The following is a 16,291-nucleotide window of genomic DNA, read 5'->3' as shown; positions in this document are numbered from 1 at the left end:
GATAAATAAGTAAATAAATAATTTAAAAAAACTATACGACGTCATTATAAAAGAAAATTGAGAAAATTTGTTTTTTATGTACAATTGTGTTGTTCATCTTCACCTAATACTATTTGCCAAAATTTTCTCCATTAATGCATGTACATAGTGACAATAAAAACACGGCTGTTTATTAAAGTAATGCTGGCAGATTCAAAGGGATTCATCTTTTACTTTTCAAGGTATGAGCAAAACCGCCGCTAGATGGCAGTGTATCCTCAACAGACAGTTGCGGTCTTCTATGGACTATACCATCTGTTGGTGATGACTGTAATTTAAAAAGAGTAACCCATACGCTAGTTGTTATAACTCGTAGTAAATCACGTGAATATCTTAAATATTACATGTTTAAATAAAAAATATATCACCGATGAATTAACAGCAGGTTTCTGAAGCAGTAAGGCCAAAGGTCACGCCACATTTTCTAGCATTGCATGTTGGTTTCGTCCAACTGTCATGGCTTCCTGAGCGAGTGGACGCTAGGCCCCAACAATCTTTGGAGAAACACCAGGTTTCGCCTCTTATTTGAGGGGGGGTGTTTACACATCAGGTGTCGTTTTTGGCCGTTAAATTTCACCATGGCCGGGAGCAGCACGGCTCAGAAAACATGGGAGCTCTCCAACAGAATGCAAGAGGTGCAGAGCATCGATGAAATTTACAAATATGACAAAAAACAACAACAGGAAATCCTCGCCGCGAAGCCATGGACGAAGGAGTATGTTTGAGTGTGTTGTCTGTTTTTGCTGAGCATTAGCGTAAATCGATGTTTGGGCGACTTTGTGTGGTGTTTGTTCAGTTGGTTCTGGTTAAGTTAAAGCCTGGCTAGTCACAAGCTAACATGCTAACTGTCCTCTGCAGCAGCAGTTTGTTGTTTGTTTACAAAGGTCTACATTTGAGTTGTGGCTTCAGTAAACATATTCTGAGGCAAGAGATCACTTAGATCATAATCATATTTATCTCACTTTTGGAAAAACAGAAAACATTGTACATGGAGCATTTTTGTAGCCATTTATCTCCAAAATGTGTATGTAATACTATAAGTATTTGATTACGTTATAAAATGAGAGTGCGACTTAGAGACGTGATGCATTAAACCAGATATACTGTAACAAAAAACAGTTTAAGTGGATAGTTTTGCTGCTTATTTGTGATTGATTATTTGTCTCTCCAGTCACCACTACTTCAAGTACTGCAAGATCTCAGCCCTGGCCCTGCTGAAGATGGTGATGCACGCCCGCTCCGGTGGAAACCTGGAGGTGATGGGTCTCATGCTGGGGAAGGTGGACGGAGAAACCATGATCATTATGGACAGCTTTGCGCTGCCAGTGGAGGGGACAGAGACCAGAGTCAATGCCCAGGCTGCAGCCTACGAATACATGGCTGCCTACATTGAAAATGCCAAACAGGTAAGAAACTGGCTTCCTCAGGGTTAGAAAAATTCATAACAAGCAGTTTAAAAAAAACTAGTGCACTAAAACTGTCTGTGGATTACTTCCAGAATTTTCTGTTCATTTGAATCCTGTGTATAAATGAATGAATTCGTTATTGTGATTCAAGAATAGTTTCGGAAGTAACTTCTTGATCAGAGTGCTTTGTCTTAGATGGAACAACCAAACTATAGAATTAGCCACTTTAAGGTAAAAATTGCCTTAATAATTTAATAAACCCTGCAGCTTACAGACTTTTAGTACAGCAGTTTATACTTGTGTTTTAGAAAAGCTAACATGATGGGGTTGCTGCACCCTTTTCCTATCAACCTTTGTAAATGGTCAATATTTTAATACCATGAACTTAAATAATTTTAAAGTTCTCTATCCTATTCCCATGTGCGACATTTCTAGGTAAAGGGCTAATTATTCTTATTTCATAATAGCCCAAACCTAATAGGAAGGTTTGGTCTTTTAAAATGTTCCTGTATGTTGCAGTTATTGGTACCTAAGGATGTATAAAAATCTTCAAAAGAAAGTCTCTAAGAAAAACATTAAGAACAATTCAAATGTCAATTTTAGTACTTCTAGTCAGACAGCAGAATGTTGGTAATTATAAGAATATATTTTTAAATTATTTTCCCCCCCAAATAAATCAATAATTTCTATCTCATAGATTTTACAAAACTTTTGAATGGTAATCAATTACTTCTTGTCTCCCTGCCTGTGTCGTACAGATTTTATGTGAAACTTTAGTGAATTTTTATTTGGAACTCTAAAAGGGGAAAGACAAGGGAACATGCCTTTGACATCAGAAAAAATCTGTAGGGTTCAAAACAATGATATTTATATTCTACCTTTATATGAAAAACAAAAATAAACTCTTAAACTAGCAATGATAATGCCAAGGTTGACTTTTTTTGTCTGATGTAATTTTCAATCAAAAACACCATGTTTTAGTATTTTCTTGCCATCAGTGTTGCTGTAAGTTTAACTTTTCAACATTATACATATAATCTGTTGTTAGGTCGGTCGGTTGGAAAATGCTATTGGCTGGTACCACAGTCACCCAGGCTACGGATGCTGGCTGTCAGGCATAGACGTCAGCACTCAGATGCTCAACCAGCAGTTTCAGGAACCTTTTGTGGCGGTTGTGGTAAGCCAGAAAAAAAAAACTTTTATTTACATTCGGCCTTAATAAAATCTCTAAAAACTTAGTTGTCTTAGTGTTGCACTTTCAGTCTTAAATATGATTGCATTTTCTTTAAGAAATCATGAAATATATTTTCTTTGGTCTTAAATTTGTACATTTATTTGCACCTCAAGATCCAGGAAGGCAAAAAGCCCTCTCACATCAAACATTCAGCTTTCCCTGCAAAAACTCAATCTGCTTTATTGTAGCAGTAAATCTACATTTTCATTTAAGCTCTTTCTTCAGAAGAAAGTTTATACCTAAAAAGATTTGACTGTAAAAGATTGATTCTGGTAGTTTGGTATTGCCAAAATACACAAGTTTATGATTTAGAAAAGTGAATTTTACTTACTTAAGTGATGGAGTGGCTCTTAAATAGACTAAGAAGTTGCTAAATAAGCTACAAATTTTTATTTTAAGTCACTTATGCAGTTCTTAAATTCCAATTATGTATTAACTTTTAAGTCCCTGAAACTTTCAGAATCCCTGATTAAAAAAATAAACACAACATGTGTCACTGAAAAGATTTATTTATGTCTCAGTTCAGCTTTGTAAGTTGCTCGATAAATTTTCTGTTGTTGTTGCAAACATATACCCTTTGTACACCTCATTTGGTACAGCAGCACTTAAATGCTGGCGGCGTCGTATAATGAAGTGTGTATTTTCAGCACACTGACAGCCAGAGTGGGAGGCTCATGGGGGCCAGATTTGAGCGGTCCCAGGAGGATCTCACGACCTCTGACTTTGTTTCCCCCTTTTCTACTGTAGATCGACCCCACTCGGACTATTTCTGCAGGGAAGGTCAATCTCGGTGCCTTTAGGACATACCCAAAGGTATAGCAAAGACATTTCCTGATCCAGTTCGTTTTCTCTTTTAATAATTATTAGATTTTTTTTTAATTCTTATTATTTTTGTTGTTCATAAGTGTAAATAATCAACCTTGGATTTTCAGGGTTACAAACCTCCAGATGAGGGGCCGTCAGAATATCAGACAATCCCTCTGAATAAGATTGAGGATTTTGGTGTGCACTGTAAACAGTGAGTACATTTGCATTTAAAATGTTGCTCTTGCATTCTGATTCTGCCCTCGCGGCTCATATTTTTCCTCAATTGTGTCCTATTTAGGTATTACGCCCTGGAGGTGACTTACTTCAAGTCTTCCCTTGATAGAAAGCTCCTGGAACTCCTCTGGAATAAATACTGGGTCAATACCTTAAGTTCCTCCAGCCTGCTGACGGTATGTAAGCAACTTCAAGAACCAAAATGTGCGCTAATTGTTTGGCATTTTGATTTATGGTTAATTATTAGACTATAACTCATTTGGACATGTGGTTGCCAGCTTGTGATGTTGTGATTTATTACGGCATATTAGCTAAGTCCCCGTGTTTGTTGGCTTTAGTAATAAGCTGTATGTGAACTTTTTAACACAGTTTAGAAGTAAAGTTGGACAAGATTCACCCACCCCTCCTCCTCTGCAGTTTGGTCTGAATATTGAAAACCCATCATGCCAATTTACATTATGGTTGCTGTAACTCTGTCCTGCGCTCCTCTAAATACCTTGAACAGACATCAGGCTTATCTAAGCAGGGAGCTCTTTGACGTTGTGGAGGAAGATGAATTGACTAGATGTCAAGAACAAGCTGCTCTGCGGGTGACAGGCTTTGTCAGTTTCTGCACTGTCCCCCTCGCCAGGCCCGTCTCCCCCCCCCCCCCCCCCCCCCCCCCCCCCCCCCCCCCCCCCCCCCCCCCCCCCCCCCCCCCCCCCCCCCCCCCCCGAGTCATTGTGTTTTAATTACCTTCTTTACTATGAACAAGACCTCACCTTAAGCAAACGTCTCGCCGACGTTCAGTCATTCACCACGGCTCGCAAAGTGTTTTCAGCAGCTTGTTGGGCAGTTGCTGTTCTTGATGTGGAAAAATCTGTTGTCTGGGTTTTTTTTGTTGGCAAATTCTGCATGGGCTGGTTTCTTTGTGTGTAAGTGAATGTTTGTGTGCTGGACGCTCAGAACTCGGACTACACCACGGGCCAGGTGTTCGACCTGTCGGAGAAGCTGGAGCAGTCGGAGGCCCAGCTGGGCAGAGGCAGCTTCATGCTCGGCCTCGACACGCATGACAGGAAATCCGAGGACAAGCTGGCCAAAGCAACGCGAGACAGGTGGATATCTTTACATTTTTAAAAAATTCGTCACACTTTAAATCACTTATGTTTGACTTAATTACCTACCTTGCCTTGCAAATGTAGTCAAACTCGTAACATAAGCTATATAGTAATGGAGAGTGTTTTTACTGTGTTTGCAAGTAAGATTATGAAAGTTATAGTAAAGTTATTGGAGTATTTCAATTAATGCTTCTCTAGCAAAAGCAACCCCATAGTACTATGTTGCCACCAACATTATGTATGTTTTATGTTTTCCTTGTATGTCAAAAAGTTAATATTTTGTCTTAGTAAGTAGGTGACTGTGTGCACTCTGGTTCGTTTAGATTTATCGTAGTGTAGTGAGTTGAAAAAGAAAATGCATTCTTCATTTTTCAGATTTTTATGTGTGAAATGTCAAAAACAATGTATCCTTCTCCTTACACTAACTATATTTTTACATGGCCTGTAACTTAAAATCAATTTGATGGAATAAATTTGAACTCCATACATCTGCTTTTCAAAATATTTAAACAGATTGTAGTCATTATATATTTGTTCTGTAACTGTGCATGTAAGAAACTAAACAATATATTTTTTATGGACACCTTTGGAGCGATTCTCTGCCTCCCTCCTTTTTTTTTTCTTGCCGCTGCGACTGCTAATCTTTATTTTTCACTCTGCTTTGTTTCAGCTGCAAGACGACCATAGAGGCAATCCACGGCCTGATGTCCCAAGTCATTAAAGATAAACTCTTCAATCAAATCAACACATCCACCAATTAACACCGAAAACACAGTTTTATCTCGAAATTATTTCTTGTGCATGGCTGGCTGTACTCCTGCTTAGATTACCGCCATTTCTGTTGGAGAAGGTTTTTGTTGAACAAAACTGCAGTAAAAAAATAAAATACTAAAGGCACCATCCTGCGTGAATATATTTTTATGTGATCGGTCACATTGCATCTGATAAAGTGGATCATTTGAATAATGTAGTCAAGGTAAACATTACTGTCCAAATACTCTAAACACACAGTGTATATTTAGGCCTCTAAATGAAACGCGTTTTAAGGCAAATCCCTCGCCAGCAAAACATTGAAATAACCCACTGTGGCCACATTTGGCTCCCACCACGTCGCAGCATTACATAACCGAATGACGAACTCCAGCTCCTGCACAGGCTCAGCGGGGATCGCCCGCCCTGCCTGGGACGTCCCTGCGGGCTCACACGCTCCGCGCTGCTGGGCCCTCGGCGGCAGACGCGCCGGCGATGCCGCCAGCTGCGGCGGAGGCGGTGATGCAGCGCAGAGGCGCGAGCCGCGCACACAGGAGTCCATTCACCCCCGGCGTGTCTGCTCTTCATCGAGGCGAACGTCCACCTCGTCTGCCTCTCTTTTCCACTGACAGCTGTTTTGACTTGCGTTCGTGTCGTGTCTTGTTTTTCTGGTATTGTAATGGTTTAATGTGTATTTGTAATGTCATGTGTCGCAGGGGAGAGAATCCCGGCGGGGCAGTGGAGGAGATGCCTGGTGTTTCTCATGCACATTTGCTGTGGCACAACGGCCTGTAATAATTTTCTTAAACTATTATCTAAATTGTCTTCAGGTTCAAGGTAGAAAAATGAATCCTGTTATATTCAATTTAATTATGTAAACTCGTTAAATAAGGTTTCTGCAAAAACTCACTGATTAGCTCATGCTTTTGCCAGATATTCAAATGAATTTCGTGGATGTCTGTCACAGTGCTGATGAAGTATTTAAAATATGCACAGCTAATATTGTTTTCCCTTATTCCCCTTTCCTCATTATTTTAGATTCATCGAAACATACTGAACTTGTTCAGTGTGTAAACATAATGATTATCTCCAGATGGACATTTGCATGCATGACTAAAGTTGCATTAGGAAAAGCCAAAAATCCATTAACCATATATATATTTTGTTTTCTTTGTATTTTAACTCCACAGTACGTCCCTACTCCTTCAAAGGGCGAATGTATCATACGTTTGACACTGCCATGAGTGCAGATGATTAATGAGATTAGTATATATCGATTACAGACGCCGAAAGAAGGTCCTGGTGTTCAAATGTCCCAGGTAAGATGTTGAGATGTTTACCTTGGGCCGGTGACGAATTAAGCAGCGATGTGTGTGAAGATGGAGAACGCAGCCCAAAAATGTGGAGGCACAACACTTCCTCTCCACCATGTGCTCCTGCATAAGTAGAGGGCGGTCCCTCCCTCAGGAAGCTCAGGTCATGGCATGATGTAGATTAACAATGCAGGGGTCACTGCATGTGGTGGGTTCCTGACTTGGTGTGTTTTACTGAAATATTATCTCTGTAATGTAGCAATAACAGGCCAACAGGGTAAACTGCAAAAGAGATCCTTCAAACAAAAAAAGTGTATGTATAATGTTGGTAGATTATAAAAATATAACTATTTGTCGTCAGACTCACATTTGCCAAATCAATGTCTGCTCTGCTTTATCTTTCACGCAATTCAGTGTGAAAGAGATTTTTTTTTTTTAACTATTCCTTTTAAATCAAACTGGGACCCCAAATACCCAATAGAACTTGAAATCAATAGCTCAGGTGAAGTCCAAACCTGAATCCAATTGGCAATCAATAAGTTGCTATTCACAGACACTCCAGTCAATCTGCCTCAGCTTTTTTGCAGAGAAGAATGAGTAAAAAACAAGTGTCTAAATGTCTATTAGGACTGGATACCTTTTCAGATGTTCATCTAGAATATCTTTTGATCTTAATAACATAAATTAACATAAGAAAATGTAAAAACTTTAAAGTATATGTCTCTGTATTTTAAATAGTTTAGTGGCTTGTTTCGAGTTAAACCGATTTAAAATTCAAAAAAAAGCAAAGACATCTATTTCCGCCGTATTCTGGTTGCTGCTATTGCGTTGTTTCCATAACAACCACGTGCTAGTATGAAACAAACTTTGTTTGCGACCCTAACTCCAGCTTTCTGACTTCCCCGCTGCCGCTTCCTTTTACTTCAGTTTCAAGGTGTTTGCTGAACTCGACCGGAAGGAGAAATTTGTAAGTTTTTGCCCCCTTTTGTGAGGAGGCGCTGCGTTAAATGTTTTTGTTATTCGGTTCACACAAAACGTGTCGCGGTGCGCTTTTAATTTAATTTAATTTATTTTTTTAATTACATTTTCACTTCACAAAACGCATTTAAAGGCGCAGCTCTGAGCTTTGCACGTCATTTATGAGAAAAGAGAGAAATAAAGGCTATGGCGGCATTTCTTTTTTCGATTCAGGGATTGTTTAGCTAATATATGCTATATATTATTATTATTTTAAGGATTTGGATAGGAATGGAAAGAAAAAGTATACAGAAAAATGTTTCTATTTATAAAACGTATTCCATGGACTTTTGAGATGAAATGTGTTGCAGATATTTTCAAGAACTTAATGTTGTTCGGTTTCATTTTGTCCCTTATTTGTTGCCGTAGTACGCATTTTGTGTTGCGTTAATGTTCTTAATATTATCAATTGCGTTTTCATTTGTTAATTTGTATGTTATGTAATAGTGGGTTATGTGCAACTTCTTATATTATTATTTAATCTATTTCCTTTTTAAATCAAATTATTTTTGCTTTCAATTATTTGATTTTCTTTTTTAGTCCAATTCTAGAGTATATCATATGTCTCTGATATCACCAGGACCTCCCTGCACTTTTTGGGCCCTCTGGCGTGTGCCTACAGGCCAGTGTAGTAATCTGTCAGTAGCCACACATGCTGACAGCTGTTTATTTAGCAGGTGGAGAGGTGATAAATAGTAAAACCTATTCCACAAGCAATGTAAAATCAAAGTGCAAAATTTAATACCTCGGTGTAAGGTCAAGCTCATAAAACGTCCCTTGGGATCTGAACACAAGGAAGCAGAGGAAGCAGCTCAGACTGCACATAGAGGGGGGTCGCTATTGTTACAACACAAACTGAGGGGTCACCGAAGCATTTGCCCTCTTAGAAAACGTTCACCTCTTTGAGTATGGTTTAGTCTTTTTTATTTTTTCACAAGTTACTTTTAATTATAAATTTGCAGCAAAAATAGAGATTTAGACATCTGATTTTTTTTATGTAAATAGAAGCTATTTATGACTAATAGGCAGTTTTTATGAGGAATTTGTTTGTTATTTCAGCTAATCTATGTGTTTTTCTTATAAACAGGCCAGGTCAGTGCTGTGGGCTCTGCTAAGAGACTTGAAGAAAGACCCTTTCTGAAGCCAACACAACATGGCATGTCTGACCATAGATCTCATAGCTAAATCTGAAAAACACTTCAAAAAGAGAAGGGGCATCTCTCTTCTGCAATACCTGAAGACCCTCACCCATCTCCACTTTTCCAACAGGAACATTGAGGAGATTGTGAGTAGCCGACATCATCGCTTATCCTTCGCTTCTGTTTGTTCTCCCAACTATTCGTTTTCAGTTACTCTTTGAAACTTTTAGGGAGATCTGTCCATGTGCAGGAACCTCACTGTGCTTTACCTGTTTGAGAATCGCTTGACAAAGATTTGCAGCCTGGACTTTGCCTCCAACCTCACCCATCTGTATCTGCAGAACAACAACATCACTCATATGAATAATCTCTCCAACCTGAAGAAACTCACCAAACTGTGAGTGCAGACGCTTTTAATGGATTTATATTCTGTGTCGTGTCCTCAGTTTGAGCTCAAAGGCATATGGGGGATTTTCCTGCCCATATTTTTTTCCAGGTATCTGAGTAGGAACAAAATTTCAGTGGTGGAGGGTTTGGAGGAGCTCAGCGGACTCAAAGAGCTTCATTTGGAGAATCAACAGCTGGAGCCAGGGGACCAGTTGCTCTTTGACCCCATAAGTGTCCTCGCTCTTGCTGTATGACCTGCATTTCACATCGCGCAGCGCAGAAATAGCCACAAAGTCTGCTGCTTTTTTAATGAGTCTTTTTTTAACATTGATACCAAAGAGGCTCCTGTTACACCTGGTTGTTTAGATGACTTAAATAAATAAGTGTGAGTCTCTGCAAACTCTGGGAGCTAATACAGAAATGCATATTTAGCGCCGGCAGTAGTTCCGATGTACAAATGGCAACATATCTAGATGCTTCAGAAAACTTATTGTCATGAATCTGTGATTTTCCAACTCATGTAATAGCCCTCCAATGTGTTTCTTTTAAGAAAAGCTCTAATTACGTGCCAGTTTCAATTTGCTGTTTCATTCTTTCTCTTATATCTAACTGTCGGATGATTTGACTTTAAACGTGTTTTAGTGTATCAGGAATGTGAACTCCTCTCTCCCCACTGACATGAATTCTTTGCACAGGAATCTCTTTGTGTGCTGAATATTAATAACAATAACATTGAGGACATCAAAGACCTGTCGGTGCTGAAGGAACTCGAACATTTTTCTGCTGCTCAGAACAAATTGCTTCATATTGACGTAAGTCACCTTGACTATTGGGAGATTATCTGATAGACCAAAACTGAGGGAGGCGTGAATGTGAAATGTAAAAAATAAAAAATTTATGATTTATTTTTATTTATTTATTTTTTTGCATCTTTGTAGAGACATTTTTGCTCAATCTTCTTTAAAAAAAAATACCTCCAGGTAAACCAAACTGAATGGAGAACACAAACTCACAGATTAGAAATTGGATTTGACTAGGTCATTCCAACAAGCGAATACTCTGTACCTACTCATACCATGGGAATGTCCCAAAATAATCCTAATTTTAATGTCTCTGCCGACACAAGTGATTCAAATGGTTGAGTTACCTCCTCTTTTCGATTGTTTCTTGCATCTTCAGATTACCTCTGACCAGATTCCTTGCTCCTCCCAGAGAAAAACATCCCCATAGCATGATGCTGCCCACAGGAAGTTTCACTCTGGGAATTGTGTCTTGAAGATTCTATCCTCTACATAGCATTTGGCAAACTTTCAATACAACTACTTATGACTTTCTTGCAAAAATGGCTTCAAATCTTCAAGTATTCACAAAGCAGCTGGATTCATACTATCTTAATCACAAGGAGATTCTGTTTTCTTTTGAATGGAAATGCTTGCTATGAATTGTATATAGGGGAATCAGAGAGAAGGGGGCAAACCGTCACCGCTTGTCACATAAAATCTCCAAGACACATTGGGGCTCAAATCCTTTGCATGACATGATAGTAAAGTATGCAGACGGTGTATATTAAAATCACACTCATTAGCTGATGAAGTTGACTCTGTTATTGCTCGGCAGCTTTCTGCAGCGGTGTGTGAAATGATATGGAGAGCAGGGATGTAGGGAACCAAATCCTGCAAAAACCCTACCAGAGGTTCCCAGTCTGCTCGACGTGCAAAGGATCAAAATTATGCAGCAAATCAGCAAGCTGCTCCCTAGAGACTTTTCTCACTGACGGCTTTTAACAAGCACAAGTTTCTCTCTTTCCTTGAAAGGCTGGGTGTTTTTTTTTTCTTCCCAACTGGAGGATTCAGTGTTTGATATCCTGATCTCAGAGAATATCACTTAATGAAGATTTGTCTAATATGGTGAAACTCAGAATTGATTTGCAAACCAAAGAGGTTGATTAAAAACTCCATAATTCTGACAGCACTTTGCAAGCATTTTATAACTGACTTATTCTTCTTTAATGCAAATAAGTTCCTGTTTTTGACCATTGACGTAGCTAATTCTAGTGTACATGTCATTCCCAGAAAATATTTCCTATAATTTATGCAACCCATCTCCCTCTATTGATCCTGCAAAGACAGCCCTCTAAAGGATCAATTTCTTTTTCTGCAGCATTTGGTGAAAATCCTGAGGAAACATTATGGATTTTTAAAATAGATTATGACAGGCAGTCAGCCGGGGTGACAAATGGGGAGCCTCTTCGGAGGCTGTTAGCCGGGCGCGGGGCAGAGAGGACAGAGGAATCGAAGCGCTGGTCAAATGCAGGTTCATAACTGGCCCATCAAGCTTAGCGAGTCTCCAGCCTGAGTTGCTCCACACGCCCCCGCGCTGGGGGGCAATTTGGCGCTGGGCTCCTCTTCAGTGAGGACCTTCTGAGTGACGGCCCTGACACGATCATTTATCAAAACCTGGGAGCGCACGGTGCTCAAGGGGTCCCCTCTGAACTGATTGCAACTCAGGCTGGAAAAGTGGAAGCGCTTTGGCCAAGACAGGAAGGCAATGAACAATCAGAGCGTGTCCAGAGAGTATTCATATTTCCAGGCTTGGATTAATGTGCCTTTAGATAAACATACAACTGCAGGCAAGTCGCTGGAGGAGCCAGCCTTGCATCGCCCCCAGGAGAAAACCAGGAGTTACATGACACCGGCGACACTGTTTATTAAAACAGACTGATGTGTTGTTTATGCCTTTTTCTATTGGCCCTTGTACCTCACACTAACCTTCACTTTTACCACTTCTTTGGCGCTTAATCATGTGCTTGTCTCTGATTTGCCGTCCTATTGCAGACACGCATTAACTTGTTCACAGTAAAGTTGAAACGATTTCCTCTTTGGTTTCCAGGCATCACAGTAAAGACACAGATACTCCCATTTGAATCAGGAGTGATTAAAAAACTGCACCTTAATTTGATATTTTTCTGTTTTGAAGGAGTTGGAGGACGTGTTTGAGCTCTGGTCTAAGCTGCTCATATTGGATTTGAGTGGAAATCCTGTGTGTAAACAACGAAAGTACAGAGATCGCCTTATAGTTGTGTGCCAAAAGCTTGGTAAATATTAATTGTCTTCTTGAGCAACAGAAATACACTTCAATCCTTTGCTCTAGCTGTTTTAATATATAATACGTACAATAAACAATAAATGCTTTCTTTTTCAATCATGCATTTGTTTACACAGGCACTCTTGATGGTAAAGACATTAACGAAATAACCAGGCAATTTCTTGTTAACTGGAAAGCAGCAAAAGAAGGCAAAAAGAGAAAATACAAGGATCCAATGTTGACGTGGCCCGAGGTTGCTCATCCTCCCAGAAGTGAGTCTTTCCTTTTCCTATTGAATCAGTTACTATTGTTTACTTATCATTGGATTTTCGGGGTTCAATCAGTCTGATTTTTTGTTTTATTTTTTGTGAATTTGATGTAATTTTTTTTTTCTTTTGTGTCTACAATCCAAAACAATCTCCCTAACCCACGCTGTTCACGTACTTTAGAACCCAAATGAAAATTGCAGAGAGTCATCATTACTATCTTTATCCTGCATGTGTTCGGACACGCCAGAATTTCTCCAGCCCATGTGAGTTTGTTTGTGTTGCAGATGACTTTGGGTTCGCAGAGTCAGAGTCAAGTGGGAGTACACATCCTCTTCAGATCTACCCGCCCAACAACATGCACAGCGGGGAGCCACAGGAGCCTCCTCGGTCCTTTATCCCGGCTCAAAGTCCATCTAGAAGTCCATTTTCTGAGGTCATCAGTCTGAAGTCCTGAGAATCCCTACTATCTTCCTGTTTTGTCTGAACACCTTTCATCTTTAAGCCAGATATTCTAGTTGCAGTGGATGAAATTCATGGCATGACCTCTAATGATTTGATTTCAAAAGCAGACCGAAGTAACTAATGACTAGAAACAGCAGTTCTTCTTCTTCTAGACTTTTAGTTTCTGTGCAAATAAATCATTTGCAGCTCATGCTGTTCCTTGTGTTGTGTCTATTTTGTTTTCCCACCTCTCTCTTCAAAATGCTTTTCGGTTAAATGAGTGAACCGTTGGATGAAATGTGGCACAATCTAAATGATTCGCCTGCCCTATTATTACAAGTCCAAAGCTAACAACACACGCTTCTATTCAAACAAGTCTGATGAATGATCTGAAACAATGAGGATGTATGTATTGTCATCTGAACGGCGTGTTAGGAGCCACGTGGCCGGGTAACCCCTGTAAGATGCGGGGTAATTAGGGGAACGAGCTTACTTAACCTTTTAAAAGTCCAACTCATAATTAGTGGCCCGGAGCAGCGCTGTTACCCCATCCTTATAAAAACAATGTTTACCGAGGCCAGTCGGAGAATATACATAATATGAATAATTCCTTTCATTAATTCGCCGACATCTCCGTTTGGAGCCCTGGAAATCAGAGTGATTAATTTATGAGTCTCGCAAGAGTTTCCTAAAGGCCCGCCTGTTGATTGCAGCGCCGGACTTTATTTATTAGTCGTTCCAATGAGCTTGCAACTCAAGACAGCCTGGCAATTCGTCAAAAAAAAAAAAAAACAGCTTTATTTTATATCATCTCACACTTGTCTGTTTGTTTTCCTGAACAGTTGCAAATTTACCTGCATTTAAATCTGACTAAGAGGAGCTTCTTCTTTTTTGTTTTTATTTGTCGTTGGAGTGACGGTCTAAATTTCTTCCCGATGTAACTTTTTGATAGGCTCCCCCCCCCCCAGCAGAAAATAAACCGCAGCGTCAAGTTCGCAGCCAATTACAGAGGGTTGCGTCCGTCCGAGTTAAAAGCGGAGGAGAGCCCTGCCTCTGGCGGTGAAAACAAGACCCCCAGACAGAGAAAAAAGTTCAGCGAGGAGCAGCTTTCTCCGCTGTGAGGGGAGCGCCACAGGCTATGGGCAGAGTGATTAATTGCGCCAGAGAGAACAACGTGCGCCGCGTGTTTCCAATAAATTAGGAGCTCCGGGGGACTTTTACGCGCACAGGTGAGGAGTTGGATGCGCGCATTTTGGGGGATACAGCTTGAGGAAGGACTGCGCAATCAGAAGGCCATTTCGGATTTTATTCATGACGTTTATCAGAGCAGCGCTTTGGATAAATACCAGAGGTAAAATCCACCTACAGTCATCCGGTTATGTGGTCAAAAATTCACGCTTGAAGGGGGATCAAAAAGTAATCAGAGAATATTTGGATGTCTGTAAAAAATATATCTGTGTCTATTTCATTTCTCAGGTTCGTCCATTTAATTTGCTTTAAAAATTTGCACGAACAAAATCAGAAAAACATGTGAACTCCATTTTAAGTTAGTTTATTGCAGAAACTCAACTTAACAGTCAATAAATAGTCAGAATAAATAAACCAAGTTGTGTCTTGACATCAATAAATACTATTATTTGTCTCCTATTAAATCTACAGATTTGTAACAACCACATGGTTGGAAGTGAGGCGCTTCAAATGGACGGTGGTAATTGCTCCAGCTCGGTGGTGGATGTGGATGACAGCCCGGTCTCCAGTCCCAGCTCCAGCCCCAGTCCGGACGGCCGCCGCCGCGGTGAGCTGCACCGGCCCAGGGCGCTGCAGACCGGCGCGCTCGGGGGCCGGGGACGCCCGGCGGCGGCCAACGCGGCGCGGGAGAGGAGCCGCGTGCAGACGCTGAGGAACGCGTTCTTGGAGCTCCAGAGGACTTTACCGTCGGTACCGCCGGACACCAAGCTGTCCAAACTCGACGTGTTGATACTAGCCACCACCTATATTGCCCATTTGACTCGAACACTGCAGGAGGAAGGCGCGGATGAAGGAGAGAGCACAAAACAAACAGAAGCGTTACACTCACTGAAAGGTGAAGGATACCTGCACCCTGTAAAGGTCAGTGTTATTAATCATCATCATCATAAAGCTGGAAAATAACTCTGATGTTTTAGTCAAGTTGGTGAGCAGTGTTATGTCTGTTATTTATTTATTTTACTGTTAAAACTTAAACTTATATTACATTAAAATTGCTTTTCCAGAAATGGCCAATGCGATCCAGATTGTACGTCGGAGCAACTGGACAGTTCCTGAACAATCCTTCCGACTCAGAGAACCAAGGCCCGTCCTCCTCCTCCACTCAATAGGCCGACATGAGTTGTAGCCATGAAAGCGACATGAAATTTGCATGAGCTCAAAAAAAAAAAAAAAAAAACACAACGAAAAACTGTCCTTCCACTGCAGCTCGAAGACGATGTAAATTAATATATTGCGTGAATTTTACTGTATATAACTGTCGAACAAAATACGCATTTCCTGTTAGTTTGTGCGCGCACCATGCAGCTCCACGCATGTCCCGCGTCTGATCTCGGTAGAAATTCCGTGGAGCCCGTCATGCTTGAGCGTGCACTTTGACTTGAGACATTTGCACTAAATGCATGTGTGAATAACTTAGCATCTGTCATGTGAAGTGGTCTGTCAGAGGGCCGACAATGGAGGCTCTTTATCTCATGTTTCTTCTTTTTGCATGCATGGTTGTAAATGTGTGTTTCTGTGAATAAATTACAAAAGAATGCAAGAAGAAAAGTCTATGAAGAATTTAAGAAAAGCAAAGTTGACGAATTTGATCCAGAATTTATTATGTTAACTTGTACGGTTAATCTTTCTTTCTTTCGTTTTTTTTTTTTTTTTTCAAATGCTCTTTTTACAGCAGAGGCAATTATTTAATTTAGTCTAATTTAGCCTGGGTGATATGCCAGATAATATATTCTGCCATCCAGAGGTAAGCATAACCATGTTTAGAGTAGCGTCAGTAATTAATAGCAGAAATACATTAAAAGAAAATGTAAAATAAAACAATTTTG

At 40.2% G+C, this 16,291-nt stretch overlaps 3 protein-coding genes across 4 annotated transcripts; all 3 read left to right on the top strand.

Annotated features, from left to right (window-relative positions):
- The first annotated feature begins 467 nt into the window (after positions 1-467).
- On the top strand, positions 468-5,715 carry cops5 (COP9 signalosome subunit 5). Its single transcript, XM_055037791.1, has 8 exons — positions 468-754; positions 1,211-1,445; positions 2,494-2,622; positions 3,427-3,492; positions 3,612-3,697; positions 3,785-3,896; positions 4,666-4,814; positions 5,488-5,715. The coding sequence occupies exons 1-8, from the start codon at positions 474-476 to the stop codon at positions 5,576-5,578; spliced, it is 1,149 nt and encodes a 382-aa protein (XP_054893766.1). The 5' UTR covers positions 468-473; the 3' UTR covers positions 5,579-5,715.
- Positions 5,716-7,706: 1,991 nt separating this feature from the next.
- On the top strand, positions 7,707-13,433 carry ppp1r42 (protein phosphatase 1, regulatory subunit 42). The gene is made up of 8 exons (XM_055037683.1): positions 7,707-7,847; positions 8,985-9,182; positions 9,267-9,433; positions 9,533-9,671; positions 10,119-10,235; positions 12,400-12,517; positions 12,645-12,779; positions 13,061-13,433. The coding sequence occupies exons 2-8, from the start codon at positions 9,051-9,053 to the stop codon at positions 13,228-13,230; spliced, it is 978 nt and encodes a 325-aa protein (XP_054893658.1). The 5' UTR covers positions 7,707-7,847; positions 8,985-9,050; the 3' UTR covers positions 13,231-13,433.
- Positions 13,434-14,379: 946 nt separating this feature from the next.
- Positions 14,380-15,654, top strand: LOC129364890 (transcription factor 24-like). 2 transcript variants are annotated; one of them, XM_055037822.1, is made up of 3 exons: positions 14,380-14,568; positions 14,877-15,326; positions 15,470-15,654. In XM_055037822.1, the coding sequence occupies exons 2-3, from the start codon at positions 14,892-14,894 to the stop codon at positions 15,572-15,574; spliced, it is 540 nt and encodes a 179-aa protein (XP_054893797.1). In that variant the 5' UTR covers positions 14,380-14,568; positions 14,877-14,891; the 3' UTR covers positions 15,575-15,654. The 2 variants fall into 2 exon arrangements, with proteins under 2 accessions (XP_054893797.1, XP_054893798.1); XM_055037823.1 differs by lacking the exon at positions 14,380-14,568 and having other exon boundaries at positions 14,811-15,326.
- The last annotated feature ends 637 nt before the right edge of the window (positions 15,655-16,291 follow it).

Source organism: Poeciliopsis prolifica, unplaced genomic scaffold (genome assembly GCF_027474105.1).
Source record: "Poeciliopsis prolifica strain line A6 unplaced genomic scaffold, Auburn_PproV2 SCAFFOLD012, whole genome shotgun sequence".
Classification (NCBI taxonomy): domain Eukaryota; kingdom Metazoa; phylum Chordata; class Actinopteri; order Cyprinodontiformes; family Poeciliidae; genus Poeciliopsis; species Poeciliopsis prolifica.
Note: the sequence above shows the minus strand (reverse complement) of the source record. Positions and strands in the feature narration are given on the sequence as shown.

Bases quoted from the DNA above. Each gene is read 5' to 3' on its own strand.
- cops5 (XM_055037791.1), top strand. From the start codon at position 474: ATGTTGGTTTCGTCCAACTGTCATGGCTTCCTGAGCGAGTGGACGCTA. The intron at 1,446-2,493 runs GTAAGAAACTGG...ATCTGTTGTTAG, and splicing joins ACATTGAAAATGCCAAACAG to GTCGGTCGGTTGGAAAATGC. The intron at 3,493-3,611 runs GTATAGCAAAGA...TTGGATTTTCAG, and splicing joins CCTTTAGGACATACCCAAAG to GGTTACAAACCTCCAGATGA.
- ppp1r42 (XM_055037683.1), top strand. From the start codon at position 9,051: ATGGCATGTCTGACCATAGATCTCATAGCTAAATCTGAAAAACACTTC. The intron at 9,183-9,266 runs GTGAGTAGCCGA...TGAAACTTTTAG, and splicing joins ACAGGAACATTGAGGAGATT to GGAGATCTGTCCATGTGCAG. The intron at 12,518-12,644 runs GTAAATATTAAT...TTGTTTACACAG, and splicing joins AGTTGTGTGCCAAAAGCTTG to GCACTCTTGATGGTAAAGAC.
- LOC129364890 (XM_055037822.1), top strand. From the start codon at position 14,892: ATGGTTGGAAGTGAGGCGCTTCAAATGGACGGTGGTAATTGCTCCAGC. The intron at 15,327-15,469 runs GTCAGTGTTATT...TTGCTTTTCCAG, and splicing joins GATACCTGCACCCTGTAAAG to AAATGGCCAATGCGATCCAG.